General features: G+C 40.6%; 1 protein-coding gene across 7 annotated transcripts in view; it reads right to left on the reverse strand.

Annotated features, from left to right (window-relative positions):
- Positions 1-22,492, reverse strand: part of IMMP2L (inner mitochondrial membrane peptidase subunit 2) — an 846,530-nt gene that overhangs the window by 581,894 nt on the left and 242,144 nt on the right. The window contains exon 4 of one of the 7 annotated variants that reach the window (XM_078851140.1): positions 17,649-19,819. The exons of the other annotated variants lie outside the window; for them this stretch is intronic. Coding sequence (XP_078707266.1) covers positions 19,693-19,819 — 127 coding nt within the window. The 3' untranslated portion in view covers positions 17,649-19,692. Of the gene's footprint in view, positions 1-17,648; positions 19,820-22,492 lie in introns of those variants that run through there. 7 annotated transcript variants of the gene reach the window in all.

The following is a 22,492-nucleotide window of genomic DNA, read 5'->3' on the forward strand; positions in this document are numbered from 1 at the left end:
ACCGAGCTAGTTTCAGAATAGATAGTGTAAAAAATACAACATCACCACCCCCAGGACTCATGCAAACTACATCGTCTGATACTGTGTCCATAGTACATTTCTAGAGTACAAACTCTCTAGGTTTTAAGGAGCCAAGAGTGGGACTTAACATTTGGATACTACACTCCTAGTTGCCTCTTTTTACCTTTATATGTACCAGAATGGACTGTCTGAATTTGGCCAGTAAAATATGCAAATACTATACATGTCAAAATTCCTTGAAATCCATAGTGAGCCACTGTCTTTTATGCAACTTATCAGCAATTTTGTACTCTACATTTTATTTCTTGTTGCAATATGCAGTTTTCTGGAATCTCATGAAAACTTTGGTAAAAACATCCTCCAGAGCTTTACATTAAGCACTGAGATTCTAACATCAATAGTGCTGGCATAGTTGCTATAAAGGAGATGCAAGAAATAGTTTAGATGGGAAAGACAGGAAAGGAACCCAAAACAGCTCTCGATGTTCCTCTTTCACAGCCAATATTCTATTAGCTCATTAGGAATGGACAAAAGTGGGGACCTACTGGTTAAGCAGCAGTTCTGCAGAAAAGGACCTGGGGATTACAGTGGATGAGAAGCTGGATATGAGTCAGCAGTGTACCCTTGTTGCCAAGAAGGCTAACGGCATATTAGGTTGTATTAATAAGAGCATTGCCAGCAGATCGAGGGAAGTGATTATTCAGCACTGGTGAGGCCACACCTGGAATACTGTGTCCAGTTTTGGTCCCCCCACTACAGAAGGGATGTGGACAAATTAGAAAGAGCCCAGTGGAGGGCAAAGAAAATTATTAGGGGGCTGAGGCACATGACTTACGTGGAGAGGCTGAGGGAACTGGGCTTATTTAGTCTGCAAAAGAGAAGAGTGTGGGGGGATTTGATAGCAGCCTTCAACTACCTGAAGGGGGGTTCAAAAGAGGATGGAGCTTGGCTGTTCTCAGTGGTGGCAGATGACAGAACAAGAAGCAATGGTCTCAAGTTGCAGTGGGGGAGATCTAGGTTGGATATTAGGAAACCACCCTTTCACTAGGAGGGTCGTGAAGCACTGGAATGGGTTACCTAGGTAGGTGGTGGAATCTCTATCCTTAGAGGTTTTTAAGGCCTGGCTTGACAAAGCCATGGCTGGGATGATTTAGTAGGTGTTGGTCCTGCTTTGAGCAGGGGGTTGGACTAGATGACGTCCTGAGGTCTCTTCCAATCCTAATCTTCTATGCTTCTGAAAGTGAAAGGCCATATTAACCCAAATGAGAAGTGACCAAAAGTCTAATTTTATAGACAATGTTTTACGAAAACCATTGTTGAGGTGTCCATAGCTATTTCTTCTAATTATTCCTAACATTTTTCTCAGGAGGTTCCCAGTATTTTTAAAAAACAAAAGAGCTATCATAAACTAAATGGATGGATGGATGGATTCACCAAGGGAAGGTCATGCCTGACTAATCTAATCGCCTTTTATGATGAGATTACTGGTTCTGTGGATGAAGGGAAAGCAGTGGATGTATTGTTTCTTGACTTTACCAAAGGTTTTGACACGGTCTCCCACAGTATTCTTGTCAGCAAGTTAAGCAAGTATGGGCTGGATGAATGCACTATAAGGTGGGTAGAAAGCTGGCTAGATTGTCGGGCTCAACGGGTAGTGATCAATGGCTCCACGTCTAGTTGGCAGCCGGTATCAAGTGGAGTGCCCCAAGGGTCGGTCCTCGGGCCGGTTTTGTTCAATATCTTCATAAATGATCTGGAGGATGGTGTGGATTGCACTCTCAGCAAATTTGCGGATGATACTAAACTGGGAGGAGTGGTAGATACGCTGGAGGGGAGGGATAGGATACAGAAGGACCTAGACAAATTGGAGGATTGGGCCAAAAGAAATCTGATGAGGTTCAATAAGGATAAGTGCAGGGTCCTGTACTTAGGACGGAAGAACCCAATGTACCGCTACAGACTAGGGACCGAATGGCTAGGCAGCAGTTCTGCGGAAAAGGACCTAGGGGTGACAGTGGACGAGAAGCTGGATATGAGTCAGCAGTGTGCCCTTGTTGCCAAGAAGGCCAATGGCATTTTGGGATGTATAAGTAGGGGCATAGCGAGCAGATCGAGGGACGTGATCGTTCCCCTCTATTCGACATGGGTGAGGCCTCATCTGGAGTACTGTGTCCAGTTTTGGGCCCCACACTTCAAGAAGGATGTGGATAAATTGGAGAGAGTCCAGCGAAGGGCAACAAAAATGATTAGGGGACTGGAACACATGAGTTATGAGGAGAGGCTGAGGGAGCTGGGATTGTTTAGCCTGCAGAAGAGAAGAATGAGGGGGGATTTGATAGCTGCTTTCAACTACCTGAAAGGGGGTTCCAAAGAGGATGGCTCTAGACTGTTCTCAATGGTAGCAGATGACAGAACGAGGAGTAATGGTCTCAAGTTGCAGTGGGGGAGGTTTAGATTGGATATTAGGAAAAACTTTTTCACTAAGAGGGTGGTGAAACACTGGAATGCATTACCTAGGGAGTGGTAGAATCTCCTTCCTTAGAGGTTTTTAAGGTCAGGCTTGACAAAGCCCTGGCTGGGATGATTTAACTGGGAATTGGTCCTGCTTTGAGCAGGGGGTTGGACTAGATGACCTTCTGGGGTCCCTTCCAACCCTGATATTCTATGATTCTATGATTGAAATTGGTTAGTTGGAGATAGTTTGTGGTATAAAATACTAAATGCCCGGGAAATAAAACACAAAGGAATTACAGATTTTACATCTTTAGAAATAACCTTCCCTCCGTAACAGCAGGGAAATTTAACAAGCATAATATAAAATCTATTAAATCCCAGAAGCAAGAAATCTGCAAACTAATGTTAAACTTCAAAAACTACTGTCAAGGATTTGTGAAGGAAATTAAGATATCACTTTCTCTACAATTTTCTCTCTCTTTCAATCTTTATAAGTGGAGACAAAGATTGAGAGAGAAAAAAATTGGCTGGACAGAAAAAGATATTATGAAATTAATGATATGGAGAATGAACTGCTGTGATTTTAATACACCAGATTTCTTCCAGCCAATCTTACTATACCAATATCATCATACAAAAGACAGAAAATTACTTGGAACTCATGAGAAAAAGTACATCTGTCATAAACTTTGAAACATTATATCATAAGGGAAGCTTCACAGAGGGACTTTATGGAGCCAAAATAGATTCTCCAATAATCACTTATGTTATTCTGAAATCTTAAAACATATAGACATAATTTCTATAAATTGCATCCCAGGTACTGCGAGCATCATTCCTTTGTGTAGTGCTGTGATAAGCAACCAGATTGTCTGAGGACTGCACAAGCTCAGATGAATAAAGAAGAATACCAAAGTACCACCATACTTAAGTAGTTATTATCTAGTTGAAACTACCATTTGAAAAGCAAGGCAACATTCCACACCTGGAGTCGTTATGTTTAATTTTGCTGACTATAAACTGGTGCATAATTAATTTAAGTACTGATTAATCAAATAAAGCTTCGAATCTCACCTGCAAATAATCCAATAAAGATAATAATTTGTCATATCCTTGTAAGACTGTTGTCAATCTAACTTTGAAAGATTAAACAGAAAAAGCACTAATAATTTCCTAGTTATGACTGCTTTTAATAATCCGTTATGTATATAAATAGACACTAAGGCAAGGGCGGGCAAACTTTTTGGCCTGAGGGCCACATAGAGTTTCCAAAATTGTATGGAGGGCCAGTTAGGGGAGGCTGTGTCTCCCCAGACAGCCAGGCATGGCCCGGCCCCCGCCTCCTATGTGACCCCCCAGCTTCTTACCCCCTGACGGCTCCCCCGGGACTCCTGCCCCATCCAACCCCTCTGTGCCCTGTCAGGCCCCCCAGGACTCCTAGCCCATCCACTACCCCTAGCTCCCTGTCCCTTGACCACCCCCAGACCCCGCACCCCTGATTGCCCCCCCTTCATTCCTGACTGCCCCCCCGGGACCCCTGCCCCATCCAGCCCCCCTGTTCCCCGCCCTCTGACCGTCCTGACCGCTATCCACACCCCCGACTCCTGACCACACCCCCGAACTCCCCTACCCTCTATTTAACCCCTCCGTTCCCTTACCGCGCTGCCTGGAGCACCGGTGGCTGGTGGCGCTAGAGCAGTGCCGTCCAGAGCACCTGGTCAGGACACAGTTCTGCAACTGCGCTGCCCAGCCACCCAGAGCGCAACGCGCTGAGGCTGTGGGGGAGGGGAACAGGAGGGGAGGGGCCGGGACTAGCCTCCTGGGCCAGGAGCTCAGGAGCCGGGCTGTAGTTTGCCCCCCTCTGCATTAAAGACATGATACATAATTTACAACTATTAAAATTTTAATGTAAAAGTATAATTAATAAACTAAGATGTAAAACCAGAACCTCAAAGGAAAAAACAGACTCACAATATATTTTCTTTGTGTCTGTTTAAGCTTTGTATTCTATAGCTGAAGGTAATATATATTATTATTAAATATATTATGTCATATATATGTCATATATATCATATATTATGATTAAATAAAGTATTTTAAATGCAAAGGGACCCATATAAATTCCACACGTGGACTCATGCGGGGGACAGGGGAGAAGGTTCCACACATACACAGTGCTACCTTATGGGCCAGAGACATTATGCCTATTCATCAGATCCAGTGCTCATTAAAGCAAACACTCCAGTAGACTTCAGTGGGGCACAGGATCAGGCTCAAAATGCCTCCAGACATTCTGGTGAGACTATAAAAAGAAAAGGAGGACTTGTGGCACCTTAGAGACTAACCAATTTATTTGAGCATGAGCTTTCGTGAGCTGTAGCTCACTTCATCGGATGCATACCGTGGAAACTGCAGCAGACTTTATATACACACAGGGAATATGAAACAATACTAAAAGTCTTTGCTCTACTTTTAGGAGAGGCACAGAACGTGTGCCATTTGGCACAGCTCTGCAAGAAAACGAGACACCAGAAAATCTTTGGCCAACTTGGAACTTGCTAACAGAGATGAGCTGCAGCAAAAACTTAAGTAGCTTGAAAAAAAAAATTTTGAGAAGGAAATCAAAGGATCACAAACTGCCACCTGTATGGGGAATTGGGCCAGTCAGAGAACTTGGCAAGACAGGACAATTACAATGCTTCTACCTCCTTTGTAACCCACCGAGACCTGAAGGGAGGAGGTCAGACTATCCCAGCCCAGGTAATATAAATATATTTCAGGGGAAAACTCCCTGGGAGGCTTATTTACTTGAGATCAACATCATAGCCCAAATGTATAGCTGGGTGATGAACAGAGTGAACAGTTTCTAGCAGCCAACTTGAATTGCCCAGATCTGATGGTGCTGCAGAATTTACAGGCAGAAAAAAGACTGAATTAGCCAGATAAGGTACACTCTCTTGATATGAAGTTTGGATCAAGCAATCAATCTGAGCTCGCCAAGACACAGCTAAGAGCTAGAAGGAGAAGAAAAGAAACACCTGAACTGGAAGAGGACCTAAGGAGACCTGTGTTCCTGGCATATCCAGATATCCATGAGGACTTCCAGGATAATTAGCAATGAATCAATTTATAAATGCTTAACTGGACTTGGACTTACAGATCAAGATCAGTGAAAGGAGATCAAGTATACTCCAAAAGGGTGTGGAATTTGTCACAAAACCTGAATCTTTCCTTGCAGCAACCCAACAATAAAGGAAGTAGCTGCTAAAGAGAAATAGGGAAGTTGACTGCCATAAGCCCTGAAAGTACAGCTCTATATTTAATATGTGTGATTGAAGAGGGTATTCTATGTGGTTCATGACACATTCGAACAATTAGAAAAAATGATACATTTGATTTGTAAATCAGGGGATAGTGGCAAAAATGCAAAAATTAGGGGAAGTAGTTAAGTTAAATGCTGGTACTGCAAAAAAAAAAAATGTTCCAAAAAGAAGGAAATGTATAAATTATAGGCAGGCCAATCTCAGCTATGGTTCTTTAGATTTAGCAATCCTCAGGGGCAATTCACCAGGTGGCTGGAAAAAAAGAAATGATATGATTTCCCAGTCACACACAGAGCTGGGCACAGGCATGGTAATACTGATGCCTTGTCCAGACACCCTTGTTAGAAGGAGAACTGAAACACTCCCCTAAGCAGGATAGCAAGGACTTGGTTGCTCTGGTGGAATGAGTGCGCTCAGGAAGAGATTGCTGTCTCCTCTTGGCCCATAATTTGCAGAACTACAAATGTTCCTGGTTCATCCGCTAGAACCGCAGATGTTGGACGGCAAGAGTGGACTGCAGAGTAGCCAAAAGTTTCCCAAACAACGGCCTGAAGTTTACCCAATAAGAAACCAAGGGGCTGTGATAGTAGTGAAGGTAATAGTGAATGAATGTTTCACCAGATCTGAGGTTCTGGGTGAGTTACATGCAAATCAAGAGAAAAATTTTGAATCTAATGTGTGAGATTCTAAGGATCCATAAAACTCTCACCATCCCAAAACACCCACGATTTGATCAGATAGTGGAAAGATTCAGTTCGACTCTGGAGGTTCAGCTGGCAACATTTGTAGAATACCACCAAAGGGACTGGGACCAGCTTATCCACATCCTTTTGATGGCTTATAGAACAGAAGTCACTGAGAGCAGAAAGTGAAACCCAGCACTCCTCATATTTGTGCATGAGTTAAGAACCCTAGAAAACCTCTTGTACGGAGTCCCTGAAGAGGAAGAAAGGAATCTGGACCATTTGGACTCTGTAGAAACCCGACAATCCAAAACTGAAAAAGTTCACATCTTTGCTAGAGAAAAAAATGAGGATATCCTCTGATAAAACGAGAAGACTACAATGTAAAGTGATAACAGGAAACTTTTAAAAGGCACCTGATCTGGGAGCCACAGTCCTAGGAGAAAGGGTAGGGACACTAAGATGGATAAACATCTGGAGGGACCAGATACTGTCTTAACATGAATAAATGAGGAGGATCTGGATGACCTTGTAAACTGGAGTAATAGCAATAGGATGAAATTTAATAGTGAGAAGTGTAAGGTCATGCATTTAGGGATTAATAACAAGAATTTTAGTTATAAGCTAGGGACGCATCAATTAGAAGTAACGGAGGAGGAAAAGGACCTTGGAGTATTGGTTGATCATAGGATGACTATGAGCCGCCAATGTGATATGGCTGTGAAAAAAGCTAATGCGGTCTTGGGATGCATCAGGAGAGGTATTTCCAGTAGGGATAAGGAGGTTTTAGGACCGTTATATAAGGCACTGGTGAGACCTCACCTGGAATACTGTCTGCAGTTCTGGTCTCCCATGTTTAAGAAGGATGAATTCAAACTGGAACAGGTACAGAGAAGGGCTACTAGGATAATCCGAGGAATGGAAAACTTGTCTTATGAAAGGAGACTCAGGGAGCTTGGCTTGTTTAGCCTAACTAAAAGAAGGTTGAGGGGAGATATGATTGCTCTCTATAAATATATCAGAGGGATAAATACCAGAGACGGAGAGGAATTATTTAAGCTCAGTACCAATGTGGACACAAGAACAAATGGGTATAAACTGGCCACCAGGAAATTTAGACTAGAAATTAGACAAAGGTTTTTAACCATCAGAGGAGTGAAGCTTTGGAATAGCCTTCCAAGGGAAGCAGTAGGGGCAAAAGATCTGGCTTTAAGATTAAACTCGATAAGTTTATGGAGGAGATGGTATGATGGGATAACATGGTTTTGGTAATTAAATATTCATGGTAAATAGGCCCAATGGCCTGTGATGGGCTATTAGATGGGGTGAGATCCGAGTTACCCAGGAAAGAATTTTCTATAGTATCTGGCTGATGAATCTTGCCCATATGCTCAGGGTTTAGCTGATCGCCATATTTGGGGTCAGGAAGGAATTTTCCTCCAGGGCAGATTGGAAGAGGCCCTGGAGGTTTTTCGCCTTCCTCTGTAGCATGGGGCACGGGTCACTTGCTGGAGGATTCTCTGCTCCTTGAAGTCTTTAAACTACGATTTGAGGACTTCAATAGCACAGATATAGGTGTGAGTTTGGGTTTTTTTTGGTAGGAGTGGTGGGTGAAATTCTGTGGCCTGCGCTGTGCAGGAGGTCAGACTAGATGATCATAATGGTCCCTTCTGACCTAAATATCTATGAATATCTATGAAATGAAGTGGTGTACAGAATACAATTGGGTCTAAACTCACAAGAATGATCTGAAAAGGTATCAGGACACAATCTCAGCTTGGCTGCCCGCAGACAGTGAGAATGTAGGTGTGGATGCTGAGATTGGAAGAGTTGTGACAGAGATTTTTAAAGAATTGATATTTATTTCAGCAAGACCCCACAGAAACATAAATACTGATCAGAGGTCCACTGAAAGAGACATCTCTCAGTTGGCTGAAAGGAAACCAGGCAGGGAGAGAAAAGCTCCAAGGAAAGTTGGATGGGAGTAAAATTGGTATGGGTTAGTGATGTGAAAATATCCTGACAGAACAACTCTAGGTAAATCTATAAATAGCTACGAATCATAGAACTTTTAATTTGTTAAATGATTGGTAGTTATTTATAGATTTACCTAGTGTTGTTCTGTCGGGGTATTTTGACATCACTAACCCAAATTTTAATTTGTAAAATGATTTATTTCCTTCCTGTCTGGAATCGGTCATTAAGGGTATCACCATTTTAAACTTCATGCAGGGTGAGCTAAAATACTGGAAAATATTAATGGCTGCTAGCAAGCATGTCTTTGATCTATAGTCAATCACAGACCTCATTAAAGCTGATAAGCCTGCTAGCCACCCTTCATTCAAGCTAATCAGAAGAAGCAATTAAGCTCTTTTATGGATTACAATTCCTAAAACAAGAGAAATCACCACCCAAGGCTCTGGGCTGCCTGGGAAGGCCTGATCAAGAACTAAGTCAGAAACAAAAAGATGTGTTTCCCTGAGATTGATTACAAATGCAGGGTCTGGGGAATTGAATTGTTGCATCTGTGTTTGTGCATCTGGCAAAGATTAACCAGAAAGCCAGGGAAAGGCAAACAGAAAACCAGAGAAGTAGACAGGACTTTGACTCCGAGAGAGAGCAGAGCCAGAGTTCCTTGGGGCACAACACTGGCTAGAAAGCAGACCTGGGTTTCTGAACAAGGTAACTGACTACTATAGTTTGTTCCTACTGTGTTCAAGAACACAGGACATTGTGTACACTCTTTATAAATAAAAGGATTACACCAAACAGATATCTGACTCTATCATCCATTTTTTCCCATAAGGGAATCATAGAATTAGAGTTGGAAAGGACCTCAGGAGGTCATCTAGTCCAACCCCCTGCTCAAAGCAGGACCAATCCCCAACTAAATCATCCCAGCCAAGGCTTTGTCAAGCCTGATGTTAAAAACTTCTCAGGAAGGATATTCTACCACCTCCCTAGGTAACCCATTCCAGTGCTTCACCACTCTCCTAGTGAAGAAGTTTTTCCTAATATCCTGGGAAATAACCTGGTAAGGTCCCAAATAATGTCTAACAGTTCGAGCCAAGGGGGCAATAATACATTTAAACCACTTAAAGACAAGAAAGATTGCAACACGTCCCATGAGCTTTTGAATAAGCTTTCAAAGCCACAAATACTTTTTTAATGAATGACCCTTCTGGTTGGATTTAGTTGGATAGCATTTATGGAAGCACTAATTATAGCCGCAATCCTCACATCTCCATCAGTTCTCATAAACTGTACATATGTTCTTTAATTAAAAAGTGCCAAATGACAAAGTAAAGTGCAAGTCAATTTATCATCCTTCCTTAACCTTTTGCAAAATAAGTCAGTTTTTACAAGGAAAAACAGTTGTAAATAAAATAAAAACACTTCAAATGGAATCCCACTACAATATGATGTCTTCTTGCATTTAATGATAATATATTAACTTCATCAAATGATATCAGTAACATATATATGCCTCTTTCACACACAGTTTCAGTTAGGTATGATTTAATTAAATAAATTAAATTAAATTAAATATTTTATTAAATAAAAAAATGTTATATTGTTTTAAAATAGCAGTATTCCCCTTCCTGTATAAGTATAGCTGCCTCAGCATAAAGCATCTTTATGCCAATAGAACCACATCCACATTAACAGGTTTGTACCATTTTCACTTTACTGGTATAGTTAAAGTGGTACAACTTGTAAATGTAGGCAAGCTCTTAAAAACGTTTTTGATGACATTCCGAAACACGTATCCTAAAGCAGCTTAGTGATTAGTGAAAATAGGGCTAAGCCTATGCTTATACTTAAAGTTCAAATTCTGATATATGTTGCCCAAGTTTATTGGAGGAATTGGAATACAGGGAACCTCTTGGTTCAGACTAATTAAATTTGTAACAGTCGTAACAAAGTTAGACAAATTAAGAGGACACACTTGTCCAGTACTTAATTTTTACTAAACTGAGAATTGCTGAATTTCCACAGAATAAACCAGGAAGTGAAGTGAAACCATCTGGATTTTAATCCCTTATGGCATCAGTATGAAAGACAAACCATAAATAATGATGCTGTGTGGTGAACTAAGAGACACAGCTAATCACTAAAATCTACAAACAGTAAAGGTAAATATTATAGATGTGTCCCAAATGGGACACCTGATATGAAAAAGAAAAAACACCCCAAGCTTGCAGGTGACTTTAGCCCGTTTTAAAAACAAGCCCAATTTTTCCAAAGTCAATAGGACAGGCTCTGATTTTGTACACTACAGTACCTGATGCATATGCACACATTGATGTACATAAAAACACGCAGACATAACAGGGAGCACTCTTAGAAGTGAGTATCACTTCTGGAAAATTTGAGCTGTCTGGTATCAAAGCCTCTAAAGTGTAAAGAATTAAAGCAGGAAGAACATCAAATAAACAAAGTAAAGTAGCAAAAATCAGATTAAAAACGCAGTAAATGTAATTCATAGAACTGAAGAATAGTAAGGAGGCTTCAAACGAACTGATTTTTGAGCTCTTGGTTCAGGATTTACCCTATAGTTGACTGTCTATATGTTTAGATTGCATAACTGTACTCATGCCTGCTTCTGTACTACACCAAAAATATTACGAGTTCCAGGACACAGACTATAAGTACACAAGGCCAATTCCAAAGCAAATATGGATTCTTTTTTCAAAAGTCTATAGAGGCTCATGTCTTTGCAGACCCTTAGCTCCTACCTGAGGGGTCAAGGGTGGTGTCTTATCTACTCATGAATGGAAAAGTAAGATTTTAATAGCTGCAACACAACAAATCCATTTATAGGAGGCAGCTAGTTTTGGTACATTATAGTCTGAACAACTATCTCGCAAGTATACCAATCGAAAGATTCTGTTGGATACTATTCTAGTCAACCAGGAAATCTAAAGTAGATAAGAAACTTGAAATGGTTGTGATGATCTGAGCTGAATTTAAAGACTAAAGGCAGATCTGATATCTGTTCTAATTTTTTTTTCTATTTTTTAAAAAAAGGCAAACTATCACTGTCCCTTTAAGAAGTGCAAGTATGTAGAACAGAATGATATAAGATGCACTATCAAAACCCTGGCAAAAGAATTTGATTGGCTTTTGAAAAAACTAAATCCCAACACTCTAAAGGAAAGAGAGCTGTAATGCAGATGTATGCATAGTTAAATAAAAATGTACAGGGAAAAATGTAGTGCACATGTGGACTGAATAAACCTGAGTGCCAAAGACAATAAATGTGCTCTCTCATACAAAGGACAGCAGGTAAAATTTTAAAACTTCAAAAAATCTCTAAACCAGCTTAATTCTTAATATCTCTCTCCCAAAAATGCTTCCTTCCCCAGTCCATTGAAAGAATGGGAACATGGTTTATATTCTTCAGGTACTCCCCCATTCTGAAAAGGTTAGAGCATTCAATAAGCAAACAGAAACAATTGCTTGTGACTTAGTTCAACCCCCAGGTAAAAAAAACAAATCACAAAGAACAAATGCTTGCATCAAAATTGTTAGCAGTCAGTCTCCAGTCAGAAAAGTATTCACATAGACAACTCACTAAACATTTATGAATAGTCAACAAATGTGTAAAAATTAATTACCTATTTATGGATAATTCATGAAGAGAACGAGGTAAATTCACAGAATAAATTATTCATTGTGAATTGTCTGCCAAACTTCTTAGCCACCTGTAATTGTTAAAAGTATGTTCTTCTTTGAGTGGTTGCAGATGTATATTCTACTCAGGTGTGCACACACCTAGCGTACTGCAGCTGGGGCGCACGTGCTCTGCACCTCCTTGTGGCCTCCCCTGAAGCTACGTATCACCCTGACTTCCCTCTGTTCCTTCTCACTGCCATGGCTTTAGTTGGAGCTCCCCGGGAGGTTTACCGCACAGTTATTGCATCAACAAGTTTTCTCCTTGTCTTTCTTAAGAATAGTTAGTTAGTAGTTAGTATCCCGTAGTTAGCTTAAGTTAGTTTCATGCGAAGCCTGGTGGTACGCACTCACCAGGCTTTAACATGTCTGTCATATGGGGTAGCTATTAAAAATACTGACACCACCCCCCCCCGCCCACACACACACATTGCCCTTTGTGTCTCAGCAAGGGACACCTTAAAAAGAGGTACAATATCTGCTGTTCTTTCAAGAAAAAGATGCTGATAAGAGTTCTGAATCTCAAACAGCACCTCATATAGCAGGTGATGAGGTCTGCTTCAGCCACATGAAGTCTGCTTCATCTGATTGCCCAGTCACTCAGACAGTTATAGAGGCTATGGTAGTTTCTGACAGGCCTCTGGACTCAGATTCTTCTCCTTGGATAAAGAGAGGCCAATCTTCTTCCATGCAGCCTCCATAATAGAGGACCCATAAAACAAATTGGAGCCATTCCTGATCCATGAGAAACTTCCTCCTCCTCCTCGAAGAAGGGTTCGCAACATCACTGGGAATCCTGAGGTACCCAGGTTACAGCCAGGACCTCAACCTATGTCTCCCTGGTAACATGACAGGAACATATCATTGACTCCAGTACCATATGCGGAATAGCTACTGAGCCTGAAATCAATGCACATGACTGCAGCACTCACTTCTGCTCTAAAAAAAAAACTGATGAGACTTTACACTCATATAAGGACTCCTGTACTATGCTCTCTTAGTTAGTGTGACACTCAACACCCCAAGGGACACCTGTAACCCCCATATTCATCATTTGTATATAATTGTGATATTGCATATAAAACATGTCATGTGAGGTATCATGGGAAAGGTTATGATCCGCTGAAACCTACTGTTCTACATATTTTTATCATTAATGCAAATGAAGTTATGAGAATGTGTTGTATGGTTGTCCCTAAAATATGTTGTAAGTTGGGGAATAACCCAGATATTAGATCCCCAGAGACGAGGACAAGTGAGCTAACCAATGCCCAGGCGGGTGCCGAAAAAACATTACCAGCCACTGTCCAACAGAGGAGTTACAATTAAATGACTCACTCACAGGAGACACACCTGGGATATTGCTTCACCTTGTGACTCATCGATGCCCATCAGACATGCCTGGACTTATGTTCTCCAAGCACATGGGCAAAGGGTATAAAAAGGAACAAGTGGCCTCGTGCTTCCCCTTTTCTCCTTCCCCCACCTATGCTGCAAGCAACAATGATGCTGAGAAGGCAAAAGATTTTAACAAGGGAGACTGGCCCAGGTTTAAGGGACAAACTGTATATTAAGGACTGTAAGATCCAGTGGGGTGAGAACATTGCTTGATCTAATACTGTCTAGTACGATAAGGGTTAAGATTTAGACTGAGTGCTTATATTTTATTTTATTTTGCCAACCACTCTGACATTTTTGCTGATATATAATCTTATACATTTATAATCACTTAAAATCTATCCTTTAATCAATCAACTTGTTTTACTGTTGATCTTTACCAGTGAGTTTGCCTGAAGTGCTTGATAAATCTGCTCAGGTTTACAAAGGCTGGTGTATATCCACCTTCCATCGATGAAGAGGTGAAACAATTAATAAACTTCAATTGCTCAAGAAAGGGTCTTGAGCAGTGCAAGACGATATATTCCTGAGATACAAGGCTGGGAGCTGGGGGGGGGGGTGTGGCTGGTGCCTTTCTCTGTGTGATTCATGAGTGGCTCTGGGCGCATTCATGTAATCTAGCTAGCTGTGGGCCTCCACTGTGCTGAGTGATAACAGCACCTGAAGGGGTTTGCTGCTTGTCACTAGCAAAACATTGTGAGAGACAGCCTAGATAGACAGCCTGGAAAGTTAAGGGGGCACAGCAGTCCCACAGTCCCAGGCTGCACCCTGTGGATCCCACCACAGTTAGAATCTATACTCCAGCCACAAAAAGATGGCAGTACAGAGCCTGGCAATCACAGCAGTATCAACAATGCTCCCAGGAGTATTACAGGCTACATACTTATACTTCTAGACAACATGATTTTTCCAAGAGGAGGCATAAACTGCAGAGGAAGAGACCCTTTGGCTCCAAATCCAGCCAGCCAACTAGTCCTCAATCATTTTTTTGAGAAGCAACCCTTTTGACTTCCACCTCAAGGATAGCAATCCATTTAGGAGTGATCTTCCTGTCATTTTGCTCCTGTTTGGGCCTTACTGTCCCACTTCCTCAACATCTGGGAAGCCATAACCACAGTCAAGTGAGACTTAAAGTGCTGTTCAACTGGGACACTGTATCCAATTCCTCCCCATCCCCCTGCCCCACCTACCTACCCTGACCCCTCCCAACAAGGGTGAAAGTAACACAGAAGACTTACCAGTACAGGGGCCTGACTCCAGGCCCCTGGAAGGGGCAGGGCCTCTTGCTGAAGGGGCTGGGCTGGGGTCAGCGTCCCCCTGCCAGCCCATCACGCTGCCTGGCCTGCACCGCCCAGGGCTCCGGCGGCGATTTAAAAGGGGGCAGGGCTTCAGCTGCTGCTGTGGTAGTGGCGACAGCGGCTGGGAGCCCTGAGCCCTTTTAAATCACCAGGCCCTGGGGCAGCTGCCCCTTTTACCCACCCACCTTGTCAACAGCCTACTTTCACCCGTGCCTCTCACAGACATATCTCATGAGTCACCCCTTCTATAAATTCAGACTCTACTCATTTCAGGGGCCATAGAAGAAAGGAGCAAGAGATTTTATTCATGGTATTTTCTGATCCCTGAGTCCAATGGGGGTTTGACAACCATACTCAACCTTGGAATCTCAGCAAATCCATAAAATATATGAGATTTTGCATGGTCACCATAGAAAAAAATCCTTCCCTCATTAAATCATGACTGGTTCACTACCCTCGGTCTTCACAATGCTTACTTCCATGTGGCAATACTCCCCTTCAACCTGTCTTCCATTCTGTGTGTATTTACCAAATACATGGCAGTGGTGGCAGCTTATTTGAGGAGGGAGGGGATTCAAGTCTTCCCCTACTTCGACAATTGGATAGCGCAAGGCAGATCCGAAGGCCAGATTCTCTGCCACATCCAGTTCATACTATGTCTATTCTATCATTTGGATCTTGCACTGAACAAGGGAAAGTCCACATTAGTTCCAACACAGAAAATAGAGTTCATTGGGGTCCTACTCAATTCTACTAATTCAATGGCTTTTCTCCCACAAGATTGGTTTGAAGCAATTCACCAGTTTTTCCTGTCTCTCAAGTCTCACTCCATCACACAGTCTATGTTTAAGGCATCTGGGCCACGTGGCCTCATGTACTTATATAATTCACTACACAAAGCTGCATCTCTGCACTCTTCAGGGGTAGTTGATGTTAGTCTGTCACCCAAAATCACCATCCTCCAGACAAGTTGATCCAGGTTCATCCTGCAGTCCTAGAGTCCCTAGTGGGGTAGACAGATCAGAGCAATGTATGTGGACGTACGCCTTTATTCTCATCCTTCTTTGGCCAAAGCAATAGTTACTGATACTTCAGTGATACGCTGGGATGCATTCTTAGCAACTTTGTGAACCCAAGCATTATGGACAGAACAAGAGGCACTGCTACATAACAAACTCTTTAAGCACTGAATGATTTGCCACACCTGCCAGGCTTTCCTCACTAACATCAGCGACTTGCTGCTTCAGATACTTAGGACAGGACAACTGCAATGTAATACATAAACAGACAAGGTGGGGCCTGATCCAATCAGTTCTGTTAGGAAGCAATGAAGTGCTAGCATTTTTGCATCAAAGATAACATTGTCACTCATTTAGCTGGCTCCCAGAATCAGTTGGCTGACTATTTCAGCAGGAATTTTTCCTGGAATCATGAATGGTCCCTAAATAATAGTGTGCTGAGGACCATCTTCAGTACCTGGGGAATTCAGTCTGGGGACTTATTCACAACACAGGACAAGAAGAAATCTCAGTTCATTCTCAGGAATGTCACAATCCAGGTCCGCTTTTCTGCTGAGTCTGGGACAGAGGCTAAATATATTCTTTTCCCCCAATCCCTCAGATCATCCTCAAGTTGCGCCAAGGTAATCCTCATTACATCAGCATGGTCAAGACAGTGCTGGTTCTCTAATCTTCACAGGCTCTCAACACAATTTGCATGTCCTCTTCCACTTCTGTCACAAGACCATGGTCAAATATGGCATCCAGACTCGAGCAGCTTGTGCCTCACAGCATGGATGTTGAATGGTTAGATCAGTGGGTCTCAAACTTTTGTACTGGTGATCCCTTTCACAGAGCAAGCCTCTGAGTATGACCTCCCCCCCTTATAAATTAAAAACACTTTGTAATATATTTAATACCATTATAAATGCTGGAGGCAAAGGCGGGGTTTGGGGTGGAGGTTGACAGCTCGCAACCCCCCATGTAATAACCTCACGACCCCCTGAGGGGTCCCGACCCCCAGTTAGAGAGAACCCTTGGGTTAGATCAAGCAGAAAAGGGCTGTTCAGAGATGGTTCAACAGATCCTGCTTAATAGTAGAAAGTAGTCCACTAGGTCAGTTTACTTGGCTACATGGAAGTGATTCTTGATCCGGTCTGCATTTCAGGGAGTTTAGCCATCTATACCAAGATTCAAGACATTTTAGACGGAGAATCTGTTACACCTTAAAACTTCTGGACTTTCTAACAGTTCCCTGAGGGTCCACTTTAGCAACAATCTCAACAAGCCATTCTCCAGTTTAAGGAAAGTCAGTGTTCTGTAACGCCATGGTTGTCAGATTCCTAAATGGTGTTGTTTGTCTCTCCCCTCTGGTAAAGGACACTTCTTTTCTGGGACCTTAACAAAGTATTAGCAGCCCCGTTGGATCCACCATTTGAGTCTTTAGCTACAGGGTCTCTCTCTCACCTCTGTCAGAAGATGGTTTTTCTCATAGCAATAACCATAGCAAGCAGAGTTGGCAAATTTCAGGCCTTGATAGCAAGACCTCTGTATACCCAATTTTTCAAAGACAAAGTGGCCTTAAGGTCACAGCCTGATTTTTTAACTACATTTGTATCCCTGTTTCATCTAAACCAGACTATATATTTATCCATAGTTTTTCCAAAGCCACACTCAAATAGACATCCCTTGGCCCCCGCCGCTTTCCGCAGCCCCCATTGGCCTGGAACAGTGAACCGCGGCCAGTGGGAGCTGTGATCAGCCGAACCTGCGGACGCTGCAGGTAAACAAACCGCCCCGGCCCGCCAGTGTATTTCCTTGATGGGCCGCGTGCCAAAGGTTGCCGATCCCTGATATATAATTTTATGGAAACATCTATAAGGAATACTTGCATGAGAAACTAGGGTAAGAACACAATGAATACATCTCATTTGCTTATTTAAATCTTCAGCAGTTCTACACAGAATCTCCTTTCAATGTTCTAGGAGAAAATTCTATAATTCAAAAATGTGATTCATTTATTTATACTTAGATGTATTTATCAATCTGCCACTTATTGTTTCCTTATTGTTTCTGTACTCTGATTAGTTTGATGTTATCTTGTCATCAAGATTCCCCCAAATCACTTGAAATGTGCATAATTTTTTATGTATGTGCAAAATTTTATCAAACGTGATAAATTCAAACAAACTTTAGTGGACAAAGAAACTGTCTCACTTCTTTTATTCATAAATCTATTTGCACAGTGTTTTGTACATAAGTATGTCATTTAAGTTATAAGTATGAGCAAAAGCAAAACAAAACACAGCCCTAGACATATTTTATGGGATCTGCTTGTATGTTCAATCTATCCTCCAAAACAGAAAATACAATTTTGGTGAAGTATGTGTCTCATTACTGACATGTACAATACAATTTTCATATCAAGAGTAAAACGGATTTCTGACCAATTACTTCAATGACAGTGCAAAGTGCTATCATGTGAAGGATATGCATTTTGGAAAAAGAGTCACTCCATACGCTGGTTGAAGCCAGGATAATTACGCAAACAACAATTACAGGTGAAGAAGTAGCTCCAAGTGCTTGCTGGAGTTCACATGCTGCTAAAGGAAAAAGTAGCAGGGTACAGATTAAATGAAGGAAATACCTAGAGTATGAAGTCAGAGTCCAAATTAGAAACACTAATTTTGGAGGTAGCTTGCGATGCAGACTAACAAGACTTCAAAATGAAGTAAGTGTAAGTGCAACATGCCTCTATGGAATGGAGCTTCCCACATTGCACCTCAAGCATGGGGGTAGAGGGGATGAATAGGGGCTATGCACCCAGTATTCCCTGCATCCTAAACTAGTGGGTAGGGAAAGGTAGAGGCTTGGCATCAAATAATTTTGTCCAATTAAATAAAAGTTGTAATGATCTCAAAATTCACATTTTAACTTCACCCAAAGATAATATTTGGTTAGAATAAATATCACTGAATTTTCCAGATATTTAAGAATGAATTTCAGAAAAGTCTTTTGTAGTCTATGTTATTAATGATCACCATTCCCAAGTTCATTTTAAATATTCCTGTATGTGGTTGATTTCCTAGAGAAGTTACAAAACAATTCAATTTAGATAAAACCTACATTAATTCAAATGTGTTTCCAAATAACTTCCATCTTAAGAGCTTCAGGTCCCTCACCATATTATGAATCCAACTAATACTGAAAAAGAGCACCTTTGTGGGAAGAAAACATTTGTAAGCATGTTAGTTTTCTCTTTTTGTTTTTACTGTCACTGTTCTTGAGTGTTTTATCTTTCTGGAAATGTGGGCCTTTAAAACAAATCTAAAGGACACTCTGCTCTAGTAAAAATTGTATTTAGATATACTAAATGACTGTGAGTATAACAGGACATGATGAAATGTAATTAGCCTGATTTGTGACTCCCTACTGAAAAAAACCCAACCTACCCCTCCTGTTCAAACTTAAGGTGACCATTATGGAGACATAACCATTTGACTATTATGATTCTGTGCGGTACTGTATAGAAAGCAACAATATGAAACTTACATATAGATATGTATCATTCATATTATATTCACAGTAAAGGATATGTACCATTTTCCCCCACCAAATTAGAAATCTTTAGAAAATTGCACTGTCCTCATAGCCGTCATCAACAAAATCATCATCATAATTGGTAATTATTTGGCTTACTCTTTTCCTGAGCTCTACCTTGTATTCATAGAAAAAGCATTCTTTAGTCTCTGCAATTTTATCCATTATCTGTGCAAAGACTAGACCTGATATCCATCTGCTCAGCCTAATGGCATTTGAAAGCTTACCACCTAATGAACTCTCAGAGATGATGTTTTATAGGCACATGGAAGCTGCTTATAAAACCTGGATATTTAACACTCAGCCATCTGGCTCTTTTACAGGATGTATCCAATAAACTCCACCTTTGGTTAGTGCAGGAAGCCATGCTATATGGAATAAATCAAAAAAGAAAAATACACAAATTAATATGCAAATTATGCTGACAAAGCCCTACAAGGAGATAAAGAAGCCAACTGACTTTTACATTCTGTCTACACAGGAAGAAAATAATGTTTAAATGCTAGAAATATTTAGTTTTCACATTAGTCTAATTTACATCTTTCTGTTCACATTGCACTGAACTGTGTTTTTATCTAGTAGAGAAACTGTTACTCACTGATCTCACAAACATCAAGAAGGATCAGCAATTATGAATAGTTAATGAAAGTTGCAAGGGTAAACTAATAACTGTATTACTCTGAAACAGTTTACCATTATAGGCAACTAAGTGAAATTGAGATTAAGCCTTCTGGGTAACCAGGGATGCCTTTTATTTGTAAATAATTAGAATATGTGGGAGGTGGATTACACATAAGGTATTATTAGTTTCTAAAATTCACTCTGATGCACTGTGTCTAATAGCTCAGTAAAATATGGTTGTCAGTCTCTATACTGTGGAATTGTACAATGTTCAGCCAGAAGTTTGCCTAGTTCCCTAGTTTACCTAATATGTATTTCAAATGCAATTAAGCTTTTCTATTCTTTTTACAGCCGCCCAATATATAAAAAATAGAGCTGTCAAGTGATTAAAAAATGTAATCATGATTAATCGTGCTCTTAAACAATAATAGAATACTATTTATATAAATATTTTGGCTGTTTTCCACATTTTAAAAAATACTTTTATTTCAATTACAACACAGAATACAAAGTGTACAGTGATCACTTTATATTTTATTTTTATTACAAATATTTGCACAGTAAAAATAAAATAAATAGTATTTTTCAATTCACTTAATAAAAGTACTGTAGTGCAATCTCTTTATCATGCAAGTTGAACTTACAAATGTAGAACTATGTACAAAAAATAACTGCATTCAAAAATAAAACAATGTAAAACTTTAGAGCCTACAAGTCCACTCAGTCCTACTTCTTGTACAGCCAATCGTTCAGACAAACAAGTTTGTTTACATTTTGCAGGAGATAATGCTGCCCGCTTCCTATTTACGTCATGTGAAAGTGAGAACAGACATTCACATGGCACTGTTGTAGCCGGTGTTCCAAGAGATTTACATCCCAGATGCGCTAAAGATTCATTTGTCCCTTCATGTTTCAACCACCATTCCAGAGGACACGTATCCATGCTGATGATGGGTTCTATTCGATAACAATCCAAAGCCGTTCAGACCAACACATGTTCATTGTCATCATCTGAGTCAGGTGCCACCAGCAGAAGGTTGATTTTCTTTTTTGGTGGTTCGGGTTCTGTAGTGTCCACATTGGCATGTTGCTCTTTTAAGACTTCTGAAAGCATGCTCCACACCCTGTCCCAATCAGATTTTGGAAAGCACCTCAGATTCTTAAATCTTGGGTCGAGTGCTGTAGCTATGTTTAGAAATCTCACATTGGTACCTTCTTTGCGTTTTGTCAAATCTGCAGTGAAAGTGTTCTTAAAAGGAACAACATGCTGGGTTATCATCCGAGACTGCTATAACATAAAATATATGGCAGAATGCGGGTGTAAAACAGAGCAGGAGACATACAATTCTCTCCCAAGCAGTTCAGTCACAAATTTAATTAACACATCATTTTTTTAACGAGCGTCATCAGCATGGAAGCATGTCCTCTGGAATGGTAGCCGAAGCATGAAGGCGCATATGGATGTTTAGCAGATCTGCACGGAAATACCTTGGAATACCAGCTACGTAAGTGCCATGCAAACACCTGTTCTCACTTTCTGGTGACATTGTAAATAAGAAGTGGGCAGCATTATCTCCCGTAAATGTAAACAAACTTGTTGCTCTTCGTGATTGGCTGAACAAGAAGTAGGATTGAGTGGACTTGTAGGCTCTGACATAGTTTTGTTTTTGAGTGCAGTTATGTAACAAAAAAACCTGTAAATTTGTAAATTCCGCTTTCATGATAAAGAGATTGCATTATGGTATTTGTATGAGGTAAATTGAAAAATACTATTTCTTTTGTTTATCATTTTTACAGTGCAAATATTTTTAATAAAAATAATATAAAGTGTGCACTGTACACTTTGTATTTGGTGTTGTAACTGAAATAAATATATTTGAAAATGTAGAAAAACATCCAAAATATTTAATACATTTCAATTGGGATTCTATTGTTTAACATGCGTTTAAAGCTGCGATTAATCGTGTTTAATTTTTTTAATCGCGATAATTTTTTTTTAGTTAATCGTGTGCATTAACTGCAATTCATTGACTGCCCTAAAACTTATTAAGTATTTTCTGTTTGAAATTCAAAAGTTAGTCTCATAATAAAAATGTGTTATAAAATGACAAATAGTAAAAAGAGATGAGATATAAAATCTTTTGAGCCAAAGGGGAAAAAAAAATTTTATTAATGATTCGATACCAGAAAAACAAAAGCCAACAGAACATTTCATGGACAAAATGGATTTAAAGACCCATGTTGTATCTTCTTCCCAATCTCTCAAAATACCTTTCACCAAGTGTTATATGAACAAATGCCAAACATTTGTTGATACCACCCCTACTTGCTCTTTTCAGTGTGGGACATTTTATGAAATGTCCTTCTCCTAAGAGGTTCACATCAGCAGAGGAGTAGGGTATTTCATTCCTGGGATCTTT

Source organism: Lepidochelys kempii, chromosome 1, assembly GCF_965140285.1.
Source record: "Lepidochelys kempii isolate rLepKem1 chromosome 1, rLepKem1.hap1, whole genome shotgun sequence".
Classification (NCBI taxonomy): Eukaryota; Metazoa; Chordata; order Testudines; family Cheloniidae; genus Lepidochelys; species Lepidochelys kempii.